Source organism: Amphibalanus amphitrite, unplaced genomic scaffold (assembly GCF_019059575.1).
Source record: "Amphibalanus amphitrite isolate SeventyFive unplaced genomic scaffold, NRLGWU_Aamphi_draft 000612F_arrow, whole genome shotgun sequence".
NCBI classification, from domain to species: domain Eukaryota; kingdom Metazoa; phylum Arthropoda; class Thecostraca; order Balanomorpha; family Balanidae; genus Amphibalanus; species Amphibalanus amphitrite.
In genome coordinates, this window is record NW_024882106.1 from 92,053 (window position 1) to 114,150 (window position 22,098).

General features: G+C 47.7%; 2 protein-coding genes across 8 annotated transcripts in view; one reads left to right on the forward strand and one right to left on the reverse strand.

The window, feature by feature from the left end:
* The first annotated feature begins 293 nt into the window (after positions 1 to 293).
* LOC122363270 overlaps positions 294 to 22,098 on the forward strand; it is a 31,156-nt gene continuing 9,351 nt past the window's right edge. For 3 of the 7 annotated variants that reach the window (XM_043332328.1, XM_043332331.1, XM_043332330.1), the window contains exon 1: positions 13,274 to 13,305. The gene's annotated coding sequence lies outside the window, so the exon portion shown is untranslated. Of the gene's footprint in view, positions 524 to 13,272; positions 13,306 to 22,098 lie in introns of those variants that run through there. The other 4 variants (XM_043332326.1, XM_043332329.1, XM_043332333.1 and 1 more) reach the window with 3 other exon arrangements.
* On the reverse strand, positions 1,628 to 4,159 carry LOC122363271. Its single transcript, XM_043332334.1, has 2 exons — positions 3,712 to 4,159; positions 1,628 to 2,828 (listed from the first exon to the last, which is right to left on the reverse strand). Exons 1-2 carry the CDS (start codon positions 3,832 to 3,834, stop codon positions 2,427 to 2,429), a joined length of 525 nt encoding a protein of 174 aa, XP_043188269.1. The 5' UTR covers positions 3,835 to 4,159; the 3' UTR covers positions 1,628 to 2,426.

Sequence of the window (22,098 nt, forward strand, 5' to 3'; positions counted from 1 at the left end):
CGTCCACCTCCCAGCAGTCAACGGATCTCTCCTCACTACCCCCTCCCACTCTCCGTTATTCTTCGGTCGCCGTTGAATCTCCTTCCATTGCCGGTATATTGCCATTGCCCATCCCCTAACCGGCGCGGCGGCGGCCCGTCCTCCCGTCCCGCTGTGCGGCCGCTGCCTGCCAGCCCGCCGCGCCGCGCGCTGCAGTCTGGCCCGGGGCGAGATGACGGCTGGCCCTGCGCTGTTGCTCCGCTCTGGACGGGGGGCGACGACCTATCTTGTGCCGAGGCGCGGCCGGTCGAGTGAGTTAGACAGTGGCGGGCAACAGTGCGAGAAGGAGACGAGTGGTGGAGTGCCTCAGAGCGCCTGTTGGCGGCAGCAGAGACGGGGCCGGGTGTATGAGACATGAGTGGAAGCAATGAGACGGTGACGGCTAGCGAAGTGCATGAATAGGCGGTTGGTGGAATGAGAGATGATGACGGCCTTGGCGAGATGAGAATGACAGTGGACCTATGAGACGGAGACGGCTGACCAGGTAGGTCATTCAGCTTGGTTAAATCCGATCTAATCCTAATTTCTAATTATCTAAAACTGAATAATTTATATTTTGAAAATATTCTCTCTTATCCTAGAATAGTTGTAATAGTGTAATAGTAATTTAATAGTCGTTTTAAACCCTCCTTGCAACTAACATCATTCGAAACAGTCTTTGAAATTGTCATCCTTTCTTTAGACGTCAAGCTTGATGCCGTCTTAAGGCCTGGCTACACTATGCGTTTTCTGCGTGCGTTTTTGCAGGTTTGCGTGTTTTGCGTAATATCGTTCTAGGAAAAAAGTTATAAACAATATAATTTTTACCTTGGTTATATACAAAAGCTAATATAACTCTTGTGTAACTAAAATTTAAGGTGAAAAACATCACAAAAACGTAATATCGTTCTTTTTTCTAGAATGATATCACGCAAAACACGCAAACACGCAAAAAATGCACGCAGAAAACGCATAGTGTAGCCAGGCCTTTATTCCATTTTTCTTTTTTATTGAAACCAATGGATGTGAAAACTGAAAGTGAAAAGCACTCCTTGGTTCGTTCGAGGCAATTCTCATGTTTGGCAATGAGTATAGCGGGATTTATAAAAATAAGATATTTTGTTATACGCTACGATCGTGATCAAATTTTCGCAAAACTTTTATCTCGACTACCGATTTTCTGCAACACGGTATTTGATAATATATGAAATATGAATACTGTGTGGGGTAGTTGGCAATAGTAAAAATCATTGCCCGATATGACATCACTGTGGCCCGTTTATGCTTTATTGCCTGAGGCGTAGCCGAGGTCAATAATTCTTGTTGAGGTCTTCTTCCGAGGGCTACAGTGGCGTCACAGAGGGCAATGACTTTTCTTGTTGCCTCTGCCGCATACATTCAAAATTCATTGTATTGTATAGGCCCACCTCAACTCGCTAATAAATATCGTTAAATATGTCGCCGCTCAGAAGAAAATTGACGGAAGGATCTAAACACACGCGGATTACTATCGCCTGTTGTCATGATGTCATTACCAAAAATACGTATCATTGAGAGAGAAATTAACCGTGGAAATTGCGGTCGATAGTCAACATTTTTACACACCCAGTTAACTAGCGAGCCATGTAATAATATGAGCATGCAGCATGTCGTAATCACCTTATTGCTTTATTAAAATCTAAACTCGTCAAACTTTACCGGCACTTTCAAGAGATCACGACAAGAGAAGTAAAGACGAGTTTGGTTGAACTTAAGCATAAGCGTAGGAACCATGCGTGCAGTGGGTGCAGTTGCACCCACAATAATTCTCCAGTGGGTGCAGACAATGTATTCTGCAGTCTGCACCCACAATAATCTGGGACAAAAAACATTTTCTCATCAACACTACTTCTCAGTTCTCATGCAGCACGACAAATGCAGGATATTTCGCCTACTATCCATCTTTCGAAGCATTTGCAACTGTGATTGATGGTCTTACCTACTGACTACTGTGCTCAAGTTAAAAAAAAGAAACGAAAGACATGTGACTGAACATATACCGACGACCCACTGTCAAAAGTTTTAGCGCGAATGTTCGAAAATGGCTAAGTTAGCCGCTTTTACTTTTTGCAGTAGTCAATTTACAGCTGCGTGAATTATCAACATACTTTTCGACATAGTACATCCTAAAGGTCGCAATGAGCCTCTGCTCGGGTGCCGCTCCCTAGCCCTACCCCTTCACCGGCCATGGCTGTCCTGCACCCATGCACCCACAATGTTCCAGCCGTTTCTACGCCCATGAACTTAAGTGACTTTCAAAAAAGGTTGGGTGCTTACATCTTGCATACATCAACAAATATGCATGCCTTCATCTTGCATATTTATCATCTTCTATTTATCTGCGCACTGTTAAACAAATTAAATGGAGATCAGAAGGCGCCCAGGTCGGGCCGGAGGCTGGTGGGCGGCGGCGGCACCGTCATCAGGTGGTCCCGGTACATCCACCCGGTCCAGATGCACAGCAGCCGGAACCCGATGGCCACCACTGCCTGCAGCCCGTTCAGCACGCCCAGACCGGCCACCACCACCACCGCGCTGAGGTCGACGATCACCAGCAGCAGCACGGCCAGCGAGTAGATGGCGTTCCACATCAGCCAGATGTTCAGCCGCACGCGCACCACACCGTCCCGAACACCCATCAGCAGCAGGGCCGACACCGCCCCGTCCACCAGGTTCAGCAGAAACGCCACGATGAAGACGGCGAGCGCACCGCCACCCCCGGCCACCACCATGTACTCGATGAAAGTGAAGAACGAGAACAACGACATGATCTGCGAACAAGGGATACTGGTATTGAGTGCTGTCACCCGAGTCCAGGGAGATCGGGAGATATGCACGTGGAGACCGGGCCACACTGGGGCCACACCATACGAGATAATCGCCGTTTTCACGACGGTCTATCCCGCGAGTGCACCTTATTTGACCAAATCTGCACCTAATCTCTTTTACAGCAAATATCTTCATTTTATGAATTTATTTCAGTGTTTTAATCGATAACGCTCTCTGATAATACAACAAAGCAGGCATATACCTAAGCAATGAGTGTAACCCTAGCTGATAGCTACTAAGAGACACACTGAACCTAATTTGACCAAATCTGCACCTGAGCTGCACCAAATGTGTACCAGATGGCCGTCGTGAAAACGGCTAATAGGTACTCAGGTACTCACATCACCGTCCGGTACTACTTCAGTAATACTCACTACCAACGCCTAGCAATACCTACTCTGGGTGATACTCCTACCATCGTTTACCTATTAATACACTAGCAATACTCCGGTAGTACCTACTCCGGTAATAGTCAAGACCAGCGTCCAGTATAGCTCCGATAATACTCCGGTAATAGTTACTACTAGCGTCCAGTAATACTCTGGTAATACTCCAGTAATAGTCACTATCAGCGTCCAGTAATACAATGGTAATACTCCAATAATACTCACTTCCGGCGCCCAGTAACACTCCGTAATATGCCAGTAATACTCTTTACCAGGGGACTAGACATTCTCTGGAAATGCTCCAGTAATATTCACTACCAGTGTTCAGTGATACTCTGGTAATCCTGCTACCAGCGTCCAGTAATAGCTCTACTAATACTCTGATGTTACTCCTACCAGCATCCAGTCATAGCTCTACTACTACTCTGATAATACTCACAACCAGCGTCCAGCAGAGGGAGATGAGGCCGATGTGGTAGCTGAAGCAGCCCAGCCAGGACGAGTCCGTGGTAGTGACAGGTCTGCCGACAGCCGACGCCGGCATGGGCTCCGGGTGCAGCATGGTGACGATGAAGGCGACGGTGGAGCCGACGGGACCCGAGACGGCTGCCTGACGGAGGTGGCCGGAGCCGCAGGAAGACACACTGAACCACCGCCGCACTATACCGCGCAAAACCAATGTATGTAGAGTCCGGCACTTCCCAGCAGTCTGGCTTTAGGCAGCCAGGCCCAGCTGATCAGGTGGTTAGCGCAGACGGCCGCTCTCAGGTAGTGTGACGGTGCGGCGCGCAGCTATATAGATAGTCGACGGACGGCGACCAGCAGCGGTCCGCCGCGTGCACGACTCGGTGGCTTATCTGAACTTGACTCAGCTAGTCAGCCGGGAGTCTGATAGCGTATCGCCTTATCATTGCCGTCAATGCCGCGCGTAAATGATTGATACATTCATGCAAGGGCTTGGGCACATGACTAGGTGCATATTAGCCGTTTTCACGACGGGCTATCCGGTGAATGCACCTGATTTGACCAAACCTGCACCTAATTTCTTTTACAGCAAACATCTTCATTTTATGAATTTATTTCAGTGTTTTAATCGATGATGCTCTCTGATAATAGGTATGACAAAGCAGGTATATAAGCAATTACTTAGTGCAACCCTAGCTGATAGCTGCTAAGAGACACACTGAACCTGATTTGACCAAATCTGCACCTAATCTATACCAGATGTGCACCAAATGTGTACCAGATGGCCGTCGTGAAAACGGCAATTGTCTTTCGGTCCAATTAACCCGCGCCCCGCTGGGGGTCCTGGATTTCCCCGCCCCATGCTGGGGAGGGGGGGGGGGGGTTGAGGCGTTTGAAAAAAACGTCAAAAATAAGGACGAAAACACTTTGACCACTTTTTGCTCAGGTCAAAGGTCAGTCACCAGAGGTCAATGAAGGCAAACTTTCGCCGATTTTTAGATCGAATGTGGACAATTTCCAAGAAGCCAACGCATAACTCGGGAACCAATAGAGCTTTAGCGCCGCAGAAAAATGTGTTCGATGGCTCTATTAACGCTCTTTCAGAGTATTGCTCTCAGATTTGACCTAGCGTCAATGGTTTTGCCTGCAGCGGGCAAAAACTGCCAAAATAGCAGATTTTCGGAAACAGTTCTTCTGCAATAACTTTTGACTCAAGCCTTGCACGAGCTTGCCTTTACCGGCATTGTGTTCCTCTCGTCAAGACGCATCCTTTGCATTATAAATTGACCTTGAAAGGTCAACTTGAAAATTTGACCTCAGGTCAAGGTCATGGCCTGACCAGAAAGGGTCATGTTGCATATCAGTCGATCCGTATCGTCAAGCTGAACACATCCAAGGCGTTTTCATTGCTCTAGGGTGCCTCTATCACAAGTTATTCGCGAAAAACTGTTAGACACCATTCGTGACCTGACATGACCTCAGGGGCGTAAACAGGGGGTCACGGGTACCATTTTCATGTTCAGTGTGTCAAAGTTACTTGTAGCTCAGTGTTTGAAAGTATTAGGAATAGCGGTTTTCGTCCAAAACAGGCGCCTTTCAATTTTCTCCCATTGACTTGTAATGGGAGGTCGCAAAATTGACCTGACCTTAGGGGAGAGCGGGGAGAGTTGTATCATGTCCAAGTTGTATCAGGGCGAATTGTGCCAAACTTATCCAATGGATGGCGCTCGCGACACGACCAGCCGACGAGGTTTTCCGGGCGCCATCTTTCCCTGTTCTGTCTTGTGGCTGAGTGGACGCGTCTCGAGGTGAGAGCCGATTTTATGTTTTTTTAATGTCATTCTAAAAAAATAAGTTGCAAGAAAATGTGTGTTTTGGGCATTTAGATGTGCACGAATTTGAAAGATCTCCGTAGCGGTGGTGAGGGTAGGTTTTTAAGGCTGCGTGAGTGAAAACGGATTTCTCCAGCTGTCCGCTGTTTTTTTAAGCACGAGGATGTTTTTCCAAGATGGCGGCTAGGTACATGTTGTATCAGAGCCGGGTGGGGTATGTTGTAACATGTATCATGTATGTATGTATGTATGTATGTATGGGTATGTTGCTTTTGATCGCGAAAGCTAGGCCCTGGCTCGCGTTTGTAGGTAGCTAGTCAATGCTCGTTCCATTTCGGCACAATGTGTTGGCTTCTTTGCTCTTAACGGGCCACTTTTGCGTCTAGTCTGTTGATGTTTCGTTCGGATTGCATTGACCTAAGTTTGGTCTAATAAAGTGAAGCCTTTGAGCATACCTATACATTGTATTAACCCCATTTAATGTTGTTGTAATGTTCAAAACCAGTAGCAAGCACACTCCCTGAAACGTGAAATAGTGATACAAATTACCCCACCATGTGATACAACTCACCCAAGCCATGGGGCAAGTTGTATCAAAAACATTGTTCTATTCGGCAGACCGTAGAAGAAAAACTGGTAGAGGTAGCGGAAAAGTTACTTTGCACAAAAAAGCAGAAGAATCAAGGAAGGGGATAGTATGGAAATAATGAGTTTATCACGGATAGTTACGAGGTTATGGGTCTCGGAGTAAAAACTGATACAACCCACCCCACTCTCCCCTAGGTCACCGATATCAAAATTCTGAGACGTAAATTTTGTACATACTATTGCTCTCATCAATCCCTGAAAGTTTAAAAGCAATCGTTCACTCTGTGTAGCTATGGCAGACATTGAAACTTTTTATAAGGTGAGGTCACTTGAAGTGACCTAGTGACCTTACCTTGAATGACCTTTGTCTGAAATTTTCACAACATGTGTAGAATTGATGTATGATAAGGTATGCCAAAAAACGGGGGCGCGGAGCGCGTCTGATTCAGTTTCTAGGTCATTTCATCGAATCAACTGCTGACCTCTGAGTAGAGGTGGCAAAATGTGGACCCGGGGACCCGGTCCAAAGAACCAGTCTGGACCCATATGGGTCCAGACCGGTTCCTGGAAATTTTCTGACGGGTCCAACCAGGTCCTACCATAAACTGTTCATCTCGCACACTACACATTATTGCAAACATGAAGTGAATGATGTGAATGTTTCTTTGCACACAGTAGCTCATGAGTATTCCCAGTGGGAAATAGGCTGTTTTACATGATGCAACTAATGATACCTACAAGTAGTTTGCATTAATTGACTTTTGGGGAAAGGGTCCAACTGGTTCCGATTGCATCTAAGACCGGGTCCGACTGGTTCCAGAAATGTCCAGCCGGGTCTGGTTCGAGTCTGGTTCCCAAAGTTTTCATCTTTTGCCACCTCTACCTCTGAGGTCAGGTTAAGGCCCCATGGTAGCAGTGTCTTTTTTAGGTTGGCAATTTCGTCAAAAGCCGTCCCAGGACCCAGAGTAGCGATTTCGACACCATTTGTTAATCCTTCATCTGCACGTGTTATTATAATCTATAGGCATCCTATGCTTTTTCTTAGAAATGGTGAGGTTATGGTGTAAGTTTCAGGTGTGAAGGGTAGGACTAAGCCTCTCAGGTCACGGAATTGGTCCAAGAAGGTCATGCCTGTTGATTAGGAAAATATTGAGTATCCATGACAGGTTGGATGATGATGTAAATAATAAACCAAATTATTACAAATGCATTCAAATATATTCAAAAAGACACACAAAGCTTTCGGTTCATGGAACCTTGATCACTGTGCACTGACCACCGTGACAACATTAGGGTGACCGGTTTTGCAAAAAGTTTCGAAAAGTTTTGCTCCCCAGGTCTAATCTAACGTATTTGGGGGTGCTGATCACGAATCCGGCGGAAAAATATAAAATTCGATTTTTTTTTTGACCGCCCCGGCTCTTTGAATATTTCCGGTTTTCTCAATTTTTGCATGTTTTTGAATAATATGATGAATGTAATGAAAAATATTAACAATGTATCGCTAAATGCATGTACCAGTCGATTCGGCATACAGCGGCGTCGAAATCGGCACGCGGCCTACTTCACCGGCCTCGCAGGAAAGCATAAGGCTCGGAAGGTTTGCGTTAGTTACCCGATTCTCTCCATAGATGGCGCTGGCGTAGCCGCCCGCCGGCCGGTCGTTGCCGTGCCGTTCACAGCCCCGGCGGTCACTTGCGACCGTCGTGGTTGTTATGCTACGTCTATCAAAGCACGACAGAAATGTTCACTTCATTTTTATGTTACTTCAGACATATTTTAGACCTAATGTTGAATTGGATAAATGACTATCGTGAATTGGCGAAATAGTGAAGTGCGCTCGGGAGCCATTTACAATAGCGAGGAACGTAGGTGGATTGATCTGAGTAACATATGACACTGCGTTCACTGTTGATATGAAGTTTATTCACACTATGTAGTATGTAGTCGGGTGACATGAGAACAAAGTGACTAACATGCCTTGTGTACGACACATGGATGAAGCTAATGCTACTTTTTCATTTTGTTTCGGTAGGCCCATTCGTTCAGAGCGTAGCCGTCCTGTCGGTCTGCGCCTGTTACAGTGGGTATGGCAGGGGATCCCCGTTTTAACCCATTTACGCCCTTCGTTGCGTTTTCGCAACGCAAGCAAGCGTCGACGTGATCGAAGCTTGAGAAGTGTGTAAAAGAGACTAACCGATGAGACAAGTTTCAGCGTGTGTAGCATGGTTGTGCGCATGATACTACGCAGTTACAAGTCTGTGCGGCCGGTAAGTTACTGCCTAGAGCTCCCAGAGGGAAGTCGAAGGTTTTGTGAGTGATGACGTCACGAAAACCAAGATAAGTAGGCTAAGTGCTTAATAATATCGTAATGAAAATTGTGTAAACATATTCTGCAGAGTCCCTACAATAGCGTAGATACCTATGCATTTTGTTAAGAAATAATGCTACAAAAAGGGTTTGTGACTATTTTCAAATATGACTACGGTCGCGTTGCGGGAACGCAACGAAGGGCACATCGGAAAGACAGCGGTGTTGCGAAAACGCAACGATGGGCACATTGGCAGGGTAGCGGAAGTATGAATATCAACAGTAGACTTCACTCGTGATACGCTGTGGGTTCTCTCTTTCTCTCCCCCATCTTCCTCCCTCTCCTCCTCGTTCCCAACTCTCTCCTCCCTCTCTCTCTCTCTCTCTCTCATTTTGTAGCCATGAGGCTGTAGCGGCGGAACATCTTCAATTAAGGGGGGGGGGGGAGGAGCACTGCTGACTTTTGGTCTCATTCTTTCCATTTCCATTTCCATGCAACGCCTATCGGGATAATGTTAAAATGGCAAAATCAAGGGGGGCACGGTGCCCCGGTGCCCCCTCCCCCCGCTCCGCCGCCTATGCCATGAGGGACGTATATAGGATGTTTAGTGCAAGGTGCGTTCGCACGTAAAATGTTGCGACACATTTCATATTTGCTGGCTCAAACAGCCACAAACACTCCTTTCTTTTTCTCTCGCAGATTTTCGGCCTCGGGCTGTTCGTTCACTAAGCAATGTGTTCCCATGCATCTGAAAATCGCATGGTAGGAAAAGGACCCATGCATCAAACGGTCGGCGATGCTAACGGAGCTGAGAGATCAGTGGCGGCGGAAGCAGGGGGGCAAGGGGGGCAGCTGCACCCTAAAGCTATGGAAAGGGGCGCCTCGAAAATCTGTAGAGGAGGCAGGAAGTTAAGAGGTGCGGCAGCCATAAAGCTGAGCAGTGCGACACCGCAACTGATAGGTAAAGGCACTTGTGACACGAAGAGGGTGGCAATAACGTGGGAAAAGTATCGTTTGATATGCTGAAGAGTGGAGGGCATCCTTATCTGAAACAAAGGCAGATGCTGCCGACCCTTTCGAATATAATCTTGCCAGGCGATAAAGGCTAGGAGGGGCGCAGCCACTCGAGAAGCGCGCCATGCGGAAGAGGGGCGCCTGCATGCGAAAGAGGGGCGCCTGTGTGTGGGACGAAAAAGAAACATTTTGATTTATGGAGACGTATTTGAAGGCGATAGCCTCCGAACGCCAACACGAACATATGAGGGCTTATAGCGTTGCAGGCTCCATGCGACAAAAAGGGGCGCCTGATGGCCGATATGCGAGAGGAAATTAGTTTGTGTAACATTTATCGGGGGCGGTTTGCCGTTTACAACATATGGATATTAACCCTCGCTGGCCGAGGGGGGGGGGGGGGGCCGGGTGCCGCCCCCATAGGTTTTTTTTTCGCGATAACTCCGAACACGCTGGCGATAGAGAGCTGAAACTTGGCATACCTGACCTTTGATCCAAGCCGGATCTTTTGACACCAACTGCATTTTTGGGTCAGGTCAGGTCACTGACCTATGACGTCATAAGTGAACCTCTGCACGGTCTTCAGATGTCGCAACTTCGCAACACCCTCACTGCCAGAGGAGATGTCACAGGGAAATGAAACTTGCAGGATCTAGTATCCATTATGAGTCCCACAACTTGTATATCTCGGATTTTTCCTAAAGGTCATATGAGGTCAGGTCATTTTCGTGACCTCACCGTTATAAGTCAATGGGGAAAAATGAAAACTGCTATTCTGGCGCCGGGAACGACCTCCAACTATCTCAAGCACACAGAATCGTGATTTGATGCACTCCTTGCAAGGTTAGATGCGTCACTTTTGCAATGTTGACCCATCAAGGTCATATTAGTTTTTCGTCAATAACTCTTGATCAAATTGAGCTAGCGAGTCGGGAAAGCCACCAATGGACTCAGGAAGACCTGCCAAATCGAATGATATGCGACATGACCTCTTTCGACCAACTTCGTGACCTTGGGGTGCTGACCTGACCTTGACCTGAGGTCAACACCCCAAGTTGACCTGACCCGAACAAAAAGTATATCATTCGACGCGCCTGAGCGAGGCGAACACGATGCTGCCAAAATCGGCGCTCTGCTGCCGTTTTTGCGAAGTTATTCACCAAAAACTGAATCGTACCTTGGGGCACTTGACCTGACCTCAGAGGTCACCGGTTGACCTAGGACCTTAAAATCGGGTACCAATCTCTGCGTCTCGTAACGGCGCACACGCTCGTTTTTTCCACGACGCGCTAGCTCCACCAGGGGCGAAACGGCGAGGGGGGTCGTACCCGCCCCCCCCCCCTCGGCCGGCGCGTATGTAGAAAACCAATAGGTCCGGCGAGGGTTAAGGGAGGTCCGATATTGGGGCCTGTAAAATTGCACTATCCGTATGGGCGGTTACACCCCTAGTGCTAGGGCGTATTTTGCTCTTTTTTTACTGGGGAGATGATTATGACCAGGAATAGCACTCTGCAAACTTCTATGGGCGCCTGTATAGGGGCGAAACTGATTTTCCAGTGCAGGGACGGCCATCGGCATTGTGATGGTAAGGGGCGCCCAGCGGGAAGGGGCGCTTCAATATCGTTTGCACCCCTATCCTAGAATACCTTCCGCCGCCACTGTGAGAGATAATTAGGTCCTTTGGAAATTGGATCTACTATGTACATTGTGCATACATAATGAATAACGGGGATGTATTCTGGTATCAGGCGACAGATAGGCATCGCCATTCTCTGGATAGAATCTGCTGACTACCAGCATTTACGTTAGAAAAGATAACTGAGGGTCGGCAAATAGTGGGATAGGCCCCCTCTGAGGGTAGCTGAACCCTTCGGCAGGGGTAATGAGGGCGGACCCATGGGAAAATAATAATTTTTAGGATTCATAACTCGCATAGATTCATAAGCTGCTTGATGTGGGGTATACGCCTGTTTTCTTACTTTGATAGGCTTTTTATCTAATCAGACCATTTTTAGAGCTAGCAGGATTATTGGAATTAGGGGAGACATTTGTCTGACCGGACACGGTCAATCGTAGACTGGAGACTGAGCCCAGCCAGTGGGCAGCCGCCACCCATGACCCACCCCCTTCCCCCTCCCAAGCACTCACTGCACCCGGCTACAGGCGCGCTCCTATGTGAGCTGCCCGATTGCGATATACGTTGCCGGTCCAGCCCGGAACAGGGGGATGAGGCGTGGAGGAGGATTCAACTATCCTGAAGATGGAAAGGACGGATTGACGTCGAATCACCATTCTGTCCTGGCATTGTCTCGAGAAAGAGGTTACACGTGAAGGTCGCTGAGAGTGGGGCCATGAAAATTTTGGATTAGGTGTAAACATGATAAACTGGGAGTCGATTTGTTGTGATGCGCTACGCCTTACGCAGGTAATTTGTTAGAGCCACATCGGTCCTTTTTTTCTTTTTGCTGAGAGTGGGTACGACTAACCTGCAATGGAATTTAACTTTACTCCTAGGAGGGTGGTTAAAAATGATTGCGGATATAGGTACGCGCATACGAGAGGCACCATGGTTTACTCCCAATCCTCCGTTTAAAGGGAGATAATGAGCTTTCTTTTTTCTTAAATAAAAATTACTCGACATCTATACTATTTCTACTGTAGTTTCTATAAAATATGAAAATTTCCTAGCACATTTTCGTATGTGAAAAAGGTTTTTATTTTTGCAAAAAAGAAGCAGTACTTGCAGTACTTGTAACACCCACCGGAATGCGTTGTCCTTCTCTATAAAAAAGTCGCAGTATATGGCGCTTTTGTTTCAAACAGCGACGCTTGGGTTTTTGTTTATGTTATCGCCTTGTCGTTGCTTGGTTGTAAGGATTCTAATTTGAATTAGAGTTAATTCGGTTTAGAATTAATTAGATTCTAATTCGGGGGTACATAGTGCCTACTCTTCTTTGTTTCCAACATTATTTTGCGCCACAAATGAACGGCAAGCGCCAGAAACGCAGCCAAATCTTGCGATTGCGACTACGAAATTCATTATTTTGGCCTCAGAGCCTGAAGCGAAAAATACAAGCATATTTATTTCAAAAAGACTTCAGGTTTGTCGAACGGTGTTATGATAATTTTGATAACAGTACTGCATAAGTTTTTCAGTGATGCCGCAAAAGTGTTGTATCTATCTTCTTTTATTGTGCAGTCGGCGGGACCGATTCAAAATTGAGTCGTTGCTACTAAAATAGCAGCATATGGCGACAGATGATGAACAGGAAAAATAGTTGCGTAAATTTAGACATAAACCACCCCCAAACCATGAATATCTTTTGAAGGCACTATAGACGACCATTAACTAACTAGATGTGATGAAGATCAAATGTAATGAATACGCTCATCTTACAAAATTACATGCAAGTACCAAAAAGTGATGTAAGTACCATGGATGAGATAATAATGGATTGGTGTCTTCGCAGTTTTTGGCGACATTGAGCTCAGGCCTGCCATCTAGCGGGAGAATTGTCGTAAGTTAGGAGCAAGCCCAGTGAACGCCGCTGATTAGCATTGTAACACACGGGAGTGTGGTGTAGTAGCAGGCTTGTTGTGCAATTTTTCAAAAGGTTATGTCTTTATATGTCAGTAAAAGCGAAGAAATTAATAGATTTATGTGCAGGGTCAGTAATAAGATAAGCAGTTCCATAATATTTCCTCATTAAATCGTGAAACAGGGAGTTATTGGAGACTTCGCCAGCACGTGTCGTTTTCGCCATTTTTCACATGTCTTTACTTGGCCTAAATCAAACAAATTGTCCGATCAAAGAACAAAACGAACGTAAGTACTATCTATAAGTCTAATGAAAAACTTAAACGGAATAGCTAACGTCATTGCCGCTCAATATGTCATTCAAGACGCTCTATGAAAAGGACCCAACCGGTGGTGCGTAGTCGATGAAATTTCAGTAACTTTGGCTCCTGAACTCTGATTCCGGTATCCAAATATCTACTCCGACTCCTCCGGGCAGAACTGTCAATTCACACAGACTCCGACTCTGCAGCCCTGGTAAGTCTGTGGAGTGATGACTTTTCGGTGACGTTCGACTCGTACTCGGGCTACAGCTTTTAAAAATCAACCGACTCCGAGTCGGAACAGAACCGCTGGCTCTGACTACAACTTCGCAGCCCTGGCCCAAGATAGCCGCCTAAAACAACTTTGATGTGTGATCTTCTTCGTACATTGTCAATGTTATTTTAAACAAGGGGTGGACAAGGGAGACGAAGCCTTCGCAAACAAGGATCTCCTGTTGCGAATCAATCAGCTGCTGGAAAAGAAAGGCATAAACACCACGCATCTCATTTCATTGTTTTCCTAACAGCTCTGCACCAATGTAAGCACTGATCAATGCAGTGCGAGCATCGATGTGACATTTGTGTACCAAGTTTGAGTGTTATCCGCCCAGCCGTTCTTGAGATATGGAAGCGGCACCCCGCACGTGCGCACGTGCAGTAGCACCCCCATAGTGACACATGGAAATGCATTGGCCACTGGGTGCCTAACTATATTGACGAAGTTTTACTGTAATTGGCTCAGCCATTGCGGAGTTACTTTATGGGGAACAATTTCGACACCCCTAAGTTGGCACGTGACACGTGCCGTGACATTAACTAAGATGAAGAAAATCGGGCGAAATTCGGAGAAGAAGGAAAAAGCCTACCAAATATGTAAGTGACATATTGTCAAACTGCTGTACCATTGTAAGTAAATGACCATATAAAAGATCGTACAAGCCGATGGGACTGGGCGTTTCAATACACACCGTCTTACGCATTTTATTTTCGTTATTACCTAAAGGCTGCTTGACGTTTTTTGCTTTCAAGCATTTAAGACGTTTTTTGTCGTCTCAGGTCCAGTTAGATTACCTCCAACTCGTGGGAATATGCACTTCAAGCTAACTAACACACCACACCCACGTGTGTCATAATGCTGAGAGATGGCGTTCACTCGGCTTGCTCCTAACTTACGATAATTCTCTCGCTAGATGGCAGGCCTGATCCCAATGTCGCGGATCCCAATGTTAATTTCCACGAGACACCAATCCAGTGTTATATCATCCATGTAAGTACTTATTCAACGGTCATTTTCAGCGCTCCCCGCTAACGTGACTTCAAGTTGAGATATTTGCGGCAAGGTACCGAATTGAGCAAAATGGTTTTAATTTACATTACAACTTGTTGTGTTTTGTCAGAAAATGGTCCTAACTCAGATTTTGTGGAAAAAGGTCATAATCTCCCTTTAATTGTATTAAGTGTGCACTGTGCAGGGTCTGATAGGTGGAGGTAATGGATCTGTCTAGCTTCCAAAAAGAAAGCATCACCATGGGTGAAACTTTGACATCACCATTGGGGTCCCAAACGTCCAAGGGGGCCTCCATTTAGTGGGGGCCTCCAAGCAATTAGGGGCCTCCAAAAGCGGAAGCGGTAATTTACGAAGCACGCCAGGGCCTCCTCTAAGAAATTTTCACTGGGGGACCAACCAGAGGCTCAGAAGCCAAACATAGGGTACCCCATATCCAGTTTTCTCATCAGATTTAGGTCACTTATTTTTCGTCACAGCTCGGATGCCATGATCTATTTTTTTAATTATTAATAAAGAAATGGTAGGTCACCTGACCCTACTTAACTGGTGGATCCAGGCCAGCAGGGTGACATTGTATGTAAATATCTCCCACGGCGTCCGAAATCGACGAAAATTTCTGGCTTTTTCACCTTCGACAATAAAACAAAATGCCTTTATTATAGAAAAAAAATAATTTAACGGCACAGCATTGCGAAAGGAATCTAGCCGACACCAGAAAGTGTGAGGGTTAACCCTCGCCCGCACCTGGGGGGAGGGTTGCCACCCCGAGTTAGTTTTCCTGCTCTACACTACTGAACATTTTTAAAGCTAGAAACCTGATTTTTTTTTGTATATATACAGAAAAGCAGCTATAGCTGCTTTTCTATCTTTTCTCAGCTTCCATTGAAAATTTCAAGTTTCTGTGGCTTTTGGGTTTGGAGATATGACTGTTCTTCAGGTCATGTCATGCCCTAAATAACGAATACCTAATATCTTGCGTTGGCTATGGGCCTTGTGAGCTTTTGACACCCTGATTTCGGCTTTTTTGCTAGTCAACCTCCCACCTATCATTGAACATGTTGTTTTGCGATGTAAAGATGTCAGGGCCAGGGTCAAGGTCAACCTAGGTCATCTAAAATTATTGCGTTTTAGGCAAGCTGAATTTACTTTTCGTGAAGTATCTTTGACTGCATGTTTAGTAAAAGCTTCTCAGTTCATGGTCTCATGTAATAGGGACACACAAACCAATCTGTGCACACATCAGTACAGGGGCCCGGGAACGATTTTCAAGTTGGGGGGGGGGGGGGGGGCGAGCCTAAAATACCCGACATGATGCATATGAAACAGTGGCGTAGCTAGGGTTCTAATGGGACACGTACCCCTCCCCCATCGGGTTCAAAGGGACCCTCGGGTCCGAGGGGCCCTGCGGCGCCATTTGATTCTGAGGGTGCTACCGATAACTGAAGGCACCACAGCTGAGGTTTAAAGGTAGTGTGCCAGCTTTCCTGGACCGTATGGAGTTATTGGCCCAGATAAGGAGAACCGGATTTTTAGAACTTATCCATACCTTCAAAACTCATGGAAACGTCTTAAATTCTTCAAATTTTGAGTACCCCAGTGCGAAATTCGCCCCGACGGGTTGTCGGTCGTACCTACCCCAACCACATTTCACACCACTATGAACAATAAATGCACACACTGAAATCGCTATTACCGATAGGCTCATCCAATCAAGTTTCGATAAACCCGTTCATCATCATCTCCTGCGGTTTCGAACACGCCTGTTAGGTGGTGCGGTAGACCGCGCCCAAAGCCAGGGCCCCGGTAACGTGAGGTAGCCGAGTCGGGGCAGCGTGCGCTGACCCAAGCCGGGGCCGCGCGTCCTCCCGGTATCATGTGATAGCCCGGGGCTGCCCGCGGGGATGCGGTAGACCGCGCCCAAAGCCGCGGCCCCGGCTTGGGTCAGCGCACGCTGCCCCGACTCGGCTACCTCACGTTACCGGGGCCCTGGCTTTGGGCGCGGCTTCTGCTCATACTTTGTGGTGCGGTGGTGGTGCGTCGGGCCGCGCGCTCTGACTTCGGTCAAGAAAAATGCGTCAGCTGATCATTGTCATTTCTGCCACTTGCGTGTGGTGAAATGGGGTCATAACTTAAGAGACGGCTTTTTCATATCAATTATTTTACATAAAATCATATTTCAAACCATAAATAATGTTCGACAGCCAAATAAAAGAATTAACAATACCAATACAGGCTTACAGTTTAAGGTTCGACATTGTGTTGTCTACGATTAGACAGCTGATAACTCATTCCCGTACGTCGTAACTCTATAATGACCTTTGCTTATGGTCACATGTGCGCCGCATTCGCGATTGTTGCCGACGCCTGTTTGCAGGTCAGCCCACTACAGTTGTTATACATATCGAAAAACCGATAAACTTTTATGCGAAAAAGGCACTATTCCAGGCCCATTTTTGATTTTTTTGTTTTGCGATATTAGGTAAAAACAGAAGCTTCTCATCCTAGGAAAGATAAAATGGGAAATCATTTGAAGGTGGCACACTACCTTTAATCCCATACCGGCCTTCCGAGGGCGCCAGGTCAGTGCACTCATTGCCCCACACTCCTCCCTCGCGCCCTGAGCGGGTAAACTGTGTTATACCTATAGCAACGATTTTACCACCGTTGTACGTTATGTATTTCTCAAAGCTGACTCAAAATGGTCCAGTATAAAATCTGGCGTCGCAAACTAATGGCCAAGGTCAGACCCAAACCAAAGCGGGATGACAATAGCAGATGTCGTCAAATCGATACTGTATCAGCAGAAACCATTCAGATGGCTAGGAAAATGCCGTGTGTCGATGCTTAGATGTATAAAGGAAACAAGAAGGAAAGTCCGGAAAAGGGAGGATAGAGCCTTTCTCGCTGCCTCAATGTTGAGGGGGCGCCGCCCCATCGGCTCCCAAGTTGGGGGGGGGGGGGCAAGCGCCCCCGCTGCCCCCCCCCCCTGTTCCCGGGTATATGCATCAGTATAAACACAGACATACAAACACATATCATTGACCTTGACCTAACTTGACGTGAAATGACCACAGCCAGCAATTAAGTCGGATAGTGTGACAAAGAGCTGTTCTAGCTGGCTTGGCACTAATACGGCAGCGTCATCGGTATATGGTGGGTTGGCCCGCTGCTTGTGTAAGTATTTTATTCAATATCACCACAATTTTTTTCTTACAAGATTTTAAGCTTCGCGGTCAAGAGCAACATATTCTTTGGGTAGAGACGAATCCAATGATACCAATTTTTTTTCTCATCAGGTCAGTCATTGACCTTCCAGGTCAGGTCAAACTAAAGAATGTTGCTGTTTGGGGTCACCGTTGCCCGTTGGAATATCACGTGCGTTGCTTATCATACCTATAGGTGACGCTGCCGTATTGGGGTGCCAAGCCAGCTACATAGAACCTCTTTGTCACACTATCCGACTAGGTTTTTGCTGGCTGTGGTCATTTCAGGTCAAGTTAGGTCAAGGTCAATGATCTGTGTTTGTATGTCTGTGCGTGTGTGTGTATACTGATGTGTGCACCGATTGTGAATGTGTCCATATTACATGAGATCATGAACTGAGAAGCTTTTACCAAAAATACAGCCAAAGAAACTTCACGAAAGTAAACTCAGCTTGCCTCAAACGCAATATTTTTAGACGACCTAGGTTGACCTTGACCCTGACCCTGACATCTGTCTGTACATCGTCGAACAACATGTTCCATGATAGGTGGGAGGTAAGACTGGCAAAAAAGGCCGACATCAAAGTGTCAAAAGCTCACATGACCCATAGCCAACGCAAGATATTGGGTATTTGTCATTTTGGTTATGACATCACCTGAAGAATAAGGTCATATCTCCGAAGCCAAAAACCACAGAAACTTGAAATTTTCAGTGAACGCTAAGAAAGGATAGAGAAGCAGCTATACGAAACATCCGGCTTCTAGCAATCAAAATGTTGAGTGCAGAGCAGAAAAAACTACCGGAGGGGTGGCAACCCCCCCCCCCCCGCATGTGCGGGCGAGGATTAAATAATTTGAATATCAGGAAAATAATTTATCCAAACACGTATTCCAACAGAGTCCCGCTTTTTTTATAGGTGACCTCCGATTTGTGTAGCATCTAAGTTGCCTAGGGGGCTTCTTATTTGTAGGTACAGTACATAGAGCCTCCTACTTCGACTACATACTTGCATGCAGTGAGCCTCCTTTTTGTACATACAGCTAAGCTTCTACAGGTCGAGCGCCGGTCTCCTATTTGTACGTACAGACTACAGAAAACATCCTACTGTTACAGAGGGCCTCCTATTTGTCTAGGGGGCCTCCTATTGGTTAATGGCGCCTCCCATTTGTCCAAGCGGCCTCCTATTCGTCTAGGGGGCCTCCTATTTGTCCAGGAGGCCTCCTGTTTGTCCAGAAGGTCCCCTATTATCCAGGGGGCTTCTATTTTCCAGGGGCTTCCTCTTTATCCAGGGGGCCTCCTACGTGTTCAGGGGCCTCCTTTTTGTCCAGGGACCTCCCATTTATCCAGGGGTCTTTTATTCGACCAGGGGTCTCATATTGGGGCCTCCTATTTGTCCAGGGGTTTCCTAATTGTCCAGGGGCCTCCTTTTTGTTAAGGGAGCCTTCTATTTGTCCAGGGGGCCTCCTATTCGTACAGAGGGTTTCTAGCTCCTACTTGTCCATGGGGCCTCCTATTTGTTCAAGAGGTCCCCTATTTGTACAGGGGGCCTCCTATTTGTCCTGGGGGCCTCCTATTTGTCCAAGGGACCTGCTGTTTTTTCTAGGGGGTCTCATATTTGCCCAAGAGGCCTCTTATTTGTCCAGCGGGCCTCCTACTTGTTCAGGGGGCCTCCTATTTGTCCAGGGTGTCTCCTATTGGTTAAAGTAGCCTCCTATTTTCCAAGCGGCCCCCTATTTATCCAGAGAGCTCCTATTTTTAGGGGACCTCCTCTTTATCCAGGGGGCATCCTTCTTGTTCAGCGGACCTCCTATTTATCCAGGGGCCTTCTATTCGTCCAGGGGGCCTCCTACTTGTCCAGGGGGCCTCCTAATTATCCAGGGGGCTCCTTTTGTGGAAGGGGCCTCCTATTTGTCCAGGGGGCTCCTAATTGTCAAGGGGGCCTCCTTTTGTGAAAGGGGCCTCCTGTTTGTCTAGGTCTAGGGCCTCCTATTTGTCCAGGGGGCCTCCTATTTTTACAGGAGGCCTCCTATTTGTATGTACAGAGGGCCTCCTACTTGTCCATGGGGCCTCCTATTTGTTCAGGGGGCTTCTTATTTGTACAGAGGGCCTCCTATTTTTCCATGGGGCCTCCTATTTGTCTAGGGGCCTCTTTTTTTGTCTAGGGCCTCCTATTTGTCCAGGAGGCCTCCTGCTTGTCAAGAGAGCCTCCTATTTCTCCAGGGGGCCTCCTACTTGTTTAGGGGCCTCCTACTTGTTCAGGGGGCCTCCTATTTGTCCAGGGGGCCTCCCATTTGTCCAACAGGGCCTCCTATTTGTCCAAGGGGCCTCCTAATTGTCCAGGGGGCCTCCGTTTGTGAAAGGGGCCTCCTGTTTTCTAGGTCTAGGGCCTCCTATTTGTCCAGGGGGCCTCCTATTTTTGCAGGGGGCCTCCTATTTGTACAGAGGGCCTCCTACTTGTCCATGGGGCCTCCTATTTGTCTAGGGGCCTCTTATTTGTCTAGGGCCTCCTATTTGTCCAGGAGGCCTCCTGCTTGTCCAGAGAGCCTCCTATTTCTCCAGGGGGCCTCCTACTTGTTCAGGGGGCCTCCTATTTGTCCAGAGGGCCTCCCATTTGTCCAACAGGGCCTCCTATTTGTCCAAGAGGCCTCCTTTTTATACAGAGAACCTTCTATATGAACATCGAACCTCCGTTTGTAAAGTAGCTGGTGCGTCTCGGGGGCCTCCACTATTGGGGTCCCAAAATGACGATTGGGGTCCCAAATGTTCGCATTGGGGTCCCACATGGGACCTCGAAAGTATACAAAGTTACACCCATGAGCATCACCCTGGATACGTGTCGACCACAACTTTAAATGAACAGCAATGGACAACGTAAATGGTTGATAATGACCGTGTTGCCATCTCCCCGTTCGCGAATCATGAAGTTATGCTTCTTCACTGAGGCTCTTAGGCGGGTTATAGAGCATGACGGATGTGGGTTCCGCATTTTCAAGCAATAGTTGTCAACAGTTGATTGTTGTTTTGTCAAAATATATTAGCATATACGGCAGTTCAGTGTACTTTATGTCCGTCTGATGTGCCCGTCGTTGCGTTTTCGCAACGCTGATGGCGCCCGGTGTGCCCTTCGTTGCGATTTCGCAACGCATGTTTTTTACGTTTTTCTCGAGAAACTTTTGCTGCAGGCAAAAATTATTTTCGATTCCATACAAGGCCCTGGTAGGAGCATAACATATTTTGATTTCGTCGATTTTCATGATGGTCGATATTCCTGGGCATAAATGGGTTAAGGGGAGTCTGTAGAAAGTCGCGCAACTCATCCTCGCTCATGTGTCGTACACAAGGGGGCTCAATGTCTCGGCCCTCGTCAACCGCTCGCTGCACGTTAACCAGTTCCATATAGTTGTTCGCTTGAACGTTAATTTCCGGCAGCCGGAAGTGCCGAATGGGCTGCTGCTGTGGCGGTGGGGGTGGCAGCTTTGGCGGCGGTCGTGGCGGCGGTGCCGGCGGTGGTGGTGGTGGTGGTGGTGGTGGTGGTGGTGGTGATGGCCGCCGCCGTTTCAGACGCCGCTGCTGCTGTTGTGGCGGCGGCGGCGGCGGCGGTGGCGGTGGTGGTGGTGGCGATGGCCGCCGCCTCTGTCGCCGCTGCTTCTGCTGTGGCGGGGGCGGGAACGGCGGCTGCTCCTGTCGCTGCCTTTTTTGATGAATGCTCTGGATTATTAATCCAGAGCATTCGTTTTGGATTATTGGATTAACGGCGGCTGCTCCTGTCGCTGCCTTTTTTGATGAATGCTCTGGATTATTAATCCAGAGCATTCGTTTTGGATTATTAATGGTCGCTGGGGAGATGGTCGCTGCCGAGATCGGGCCCGACGCTCCATGTCATCCGCCGCGACAGGGTTGAACTGCAGAACGCCGCATCGGGGGCTGTCTGGCTCCCGGAGCGGTAGCTGCTGAATGTCGGCCGGCCATCGTTGAGGGTCGTCCAGCCGATGTCATCCAGCCAGGTGGCGATCCTCTCGCCGACCTCGTCAGCAGAGTCGCAGTTGACGTCCCACAGCGGGTGGTGAGCGTTGACGTCACCGGCAACGATGGTGTTGTCGCCGCAGGGTAGTTGACTCGGGTCGAAGTTGTCCTGACGATCATCCGACTCATCCGGGCGGATGGGCGGGCGGTACAGGTTGATGAGCTCGAGATCGGGTGCTCCGATGAGGCGAACGCCACATATCTCGGTGGTGTCATCCACACTGGGCTTGAAGGGGCCACTCAGAGTCGTGAAGTGGGTACCAT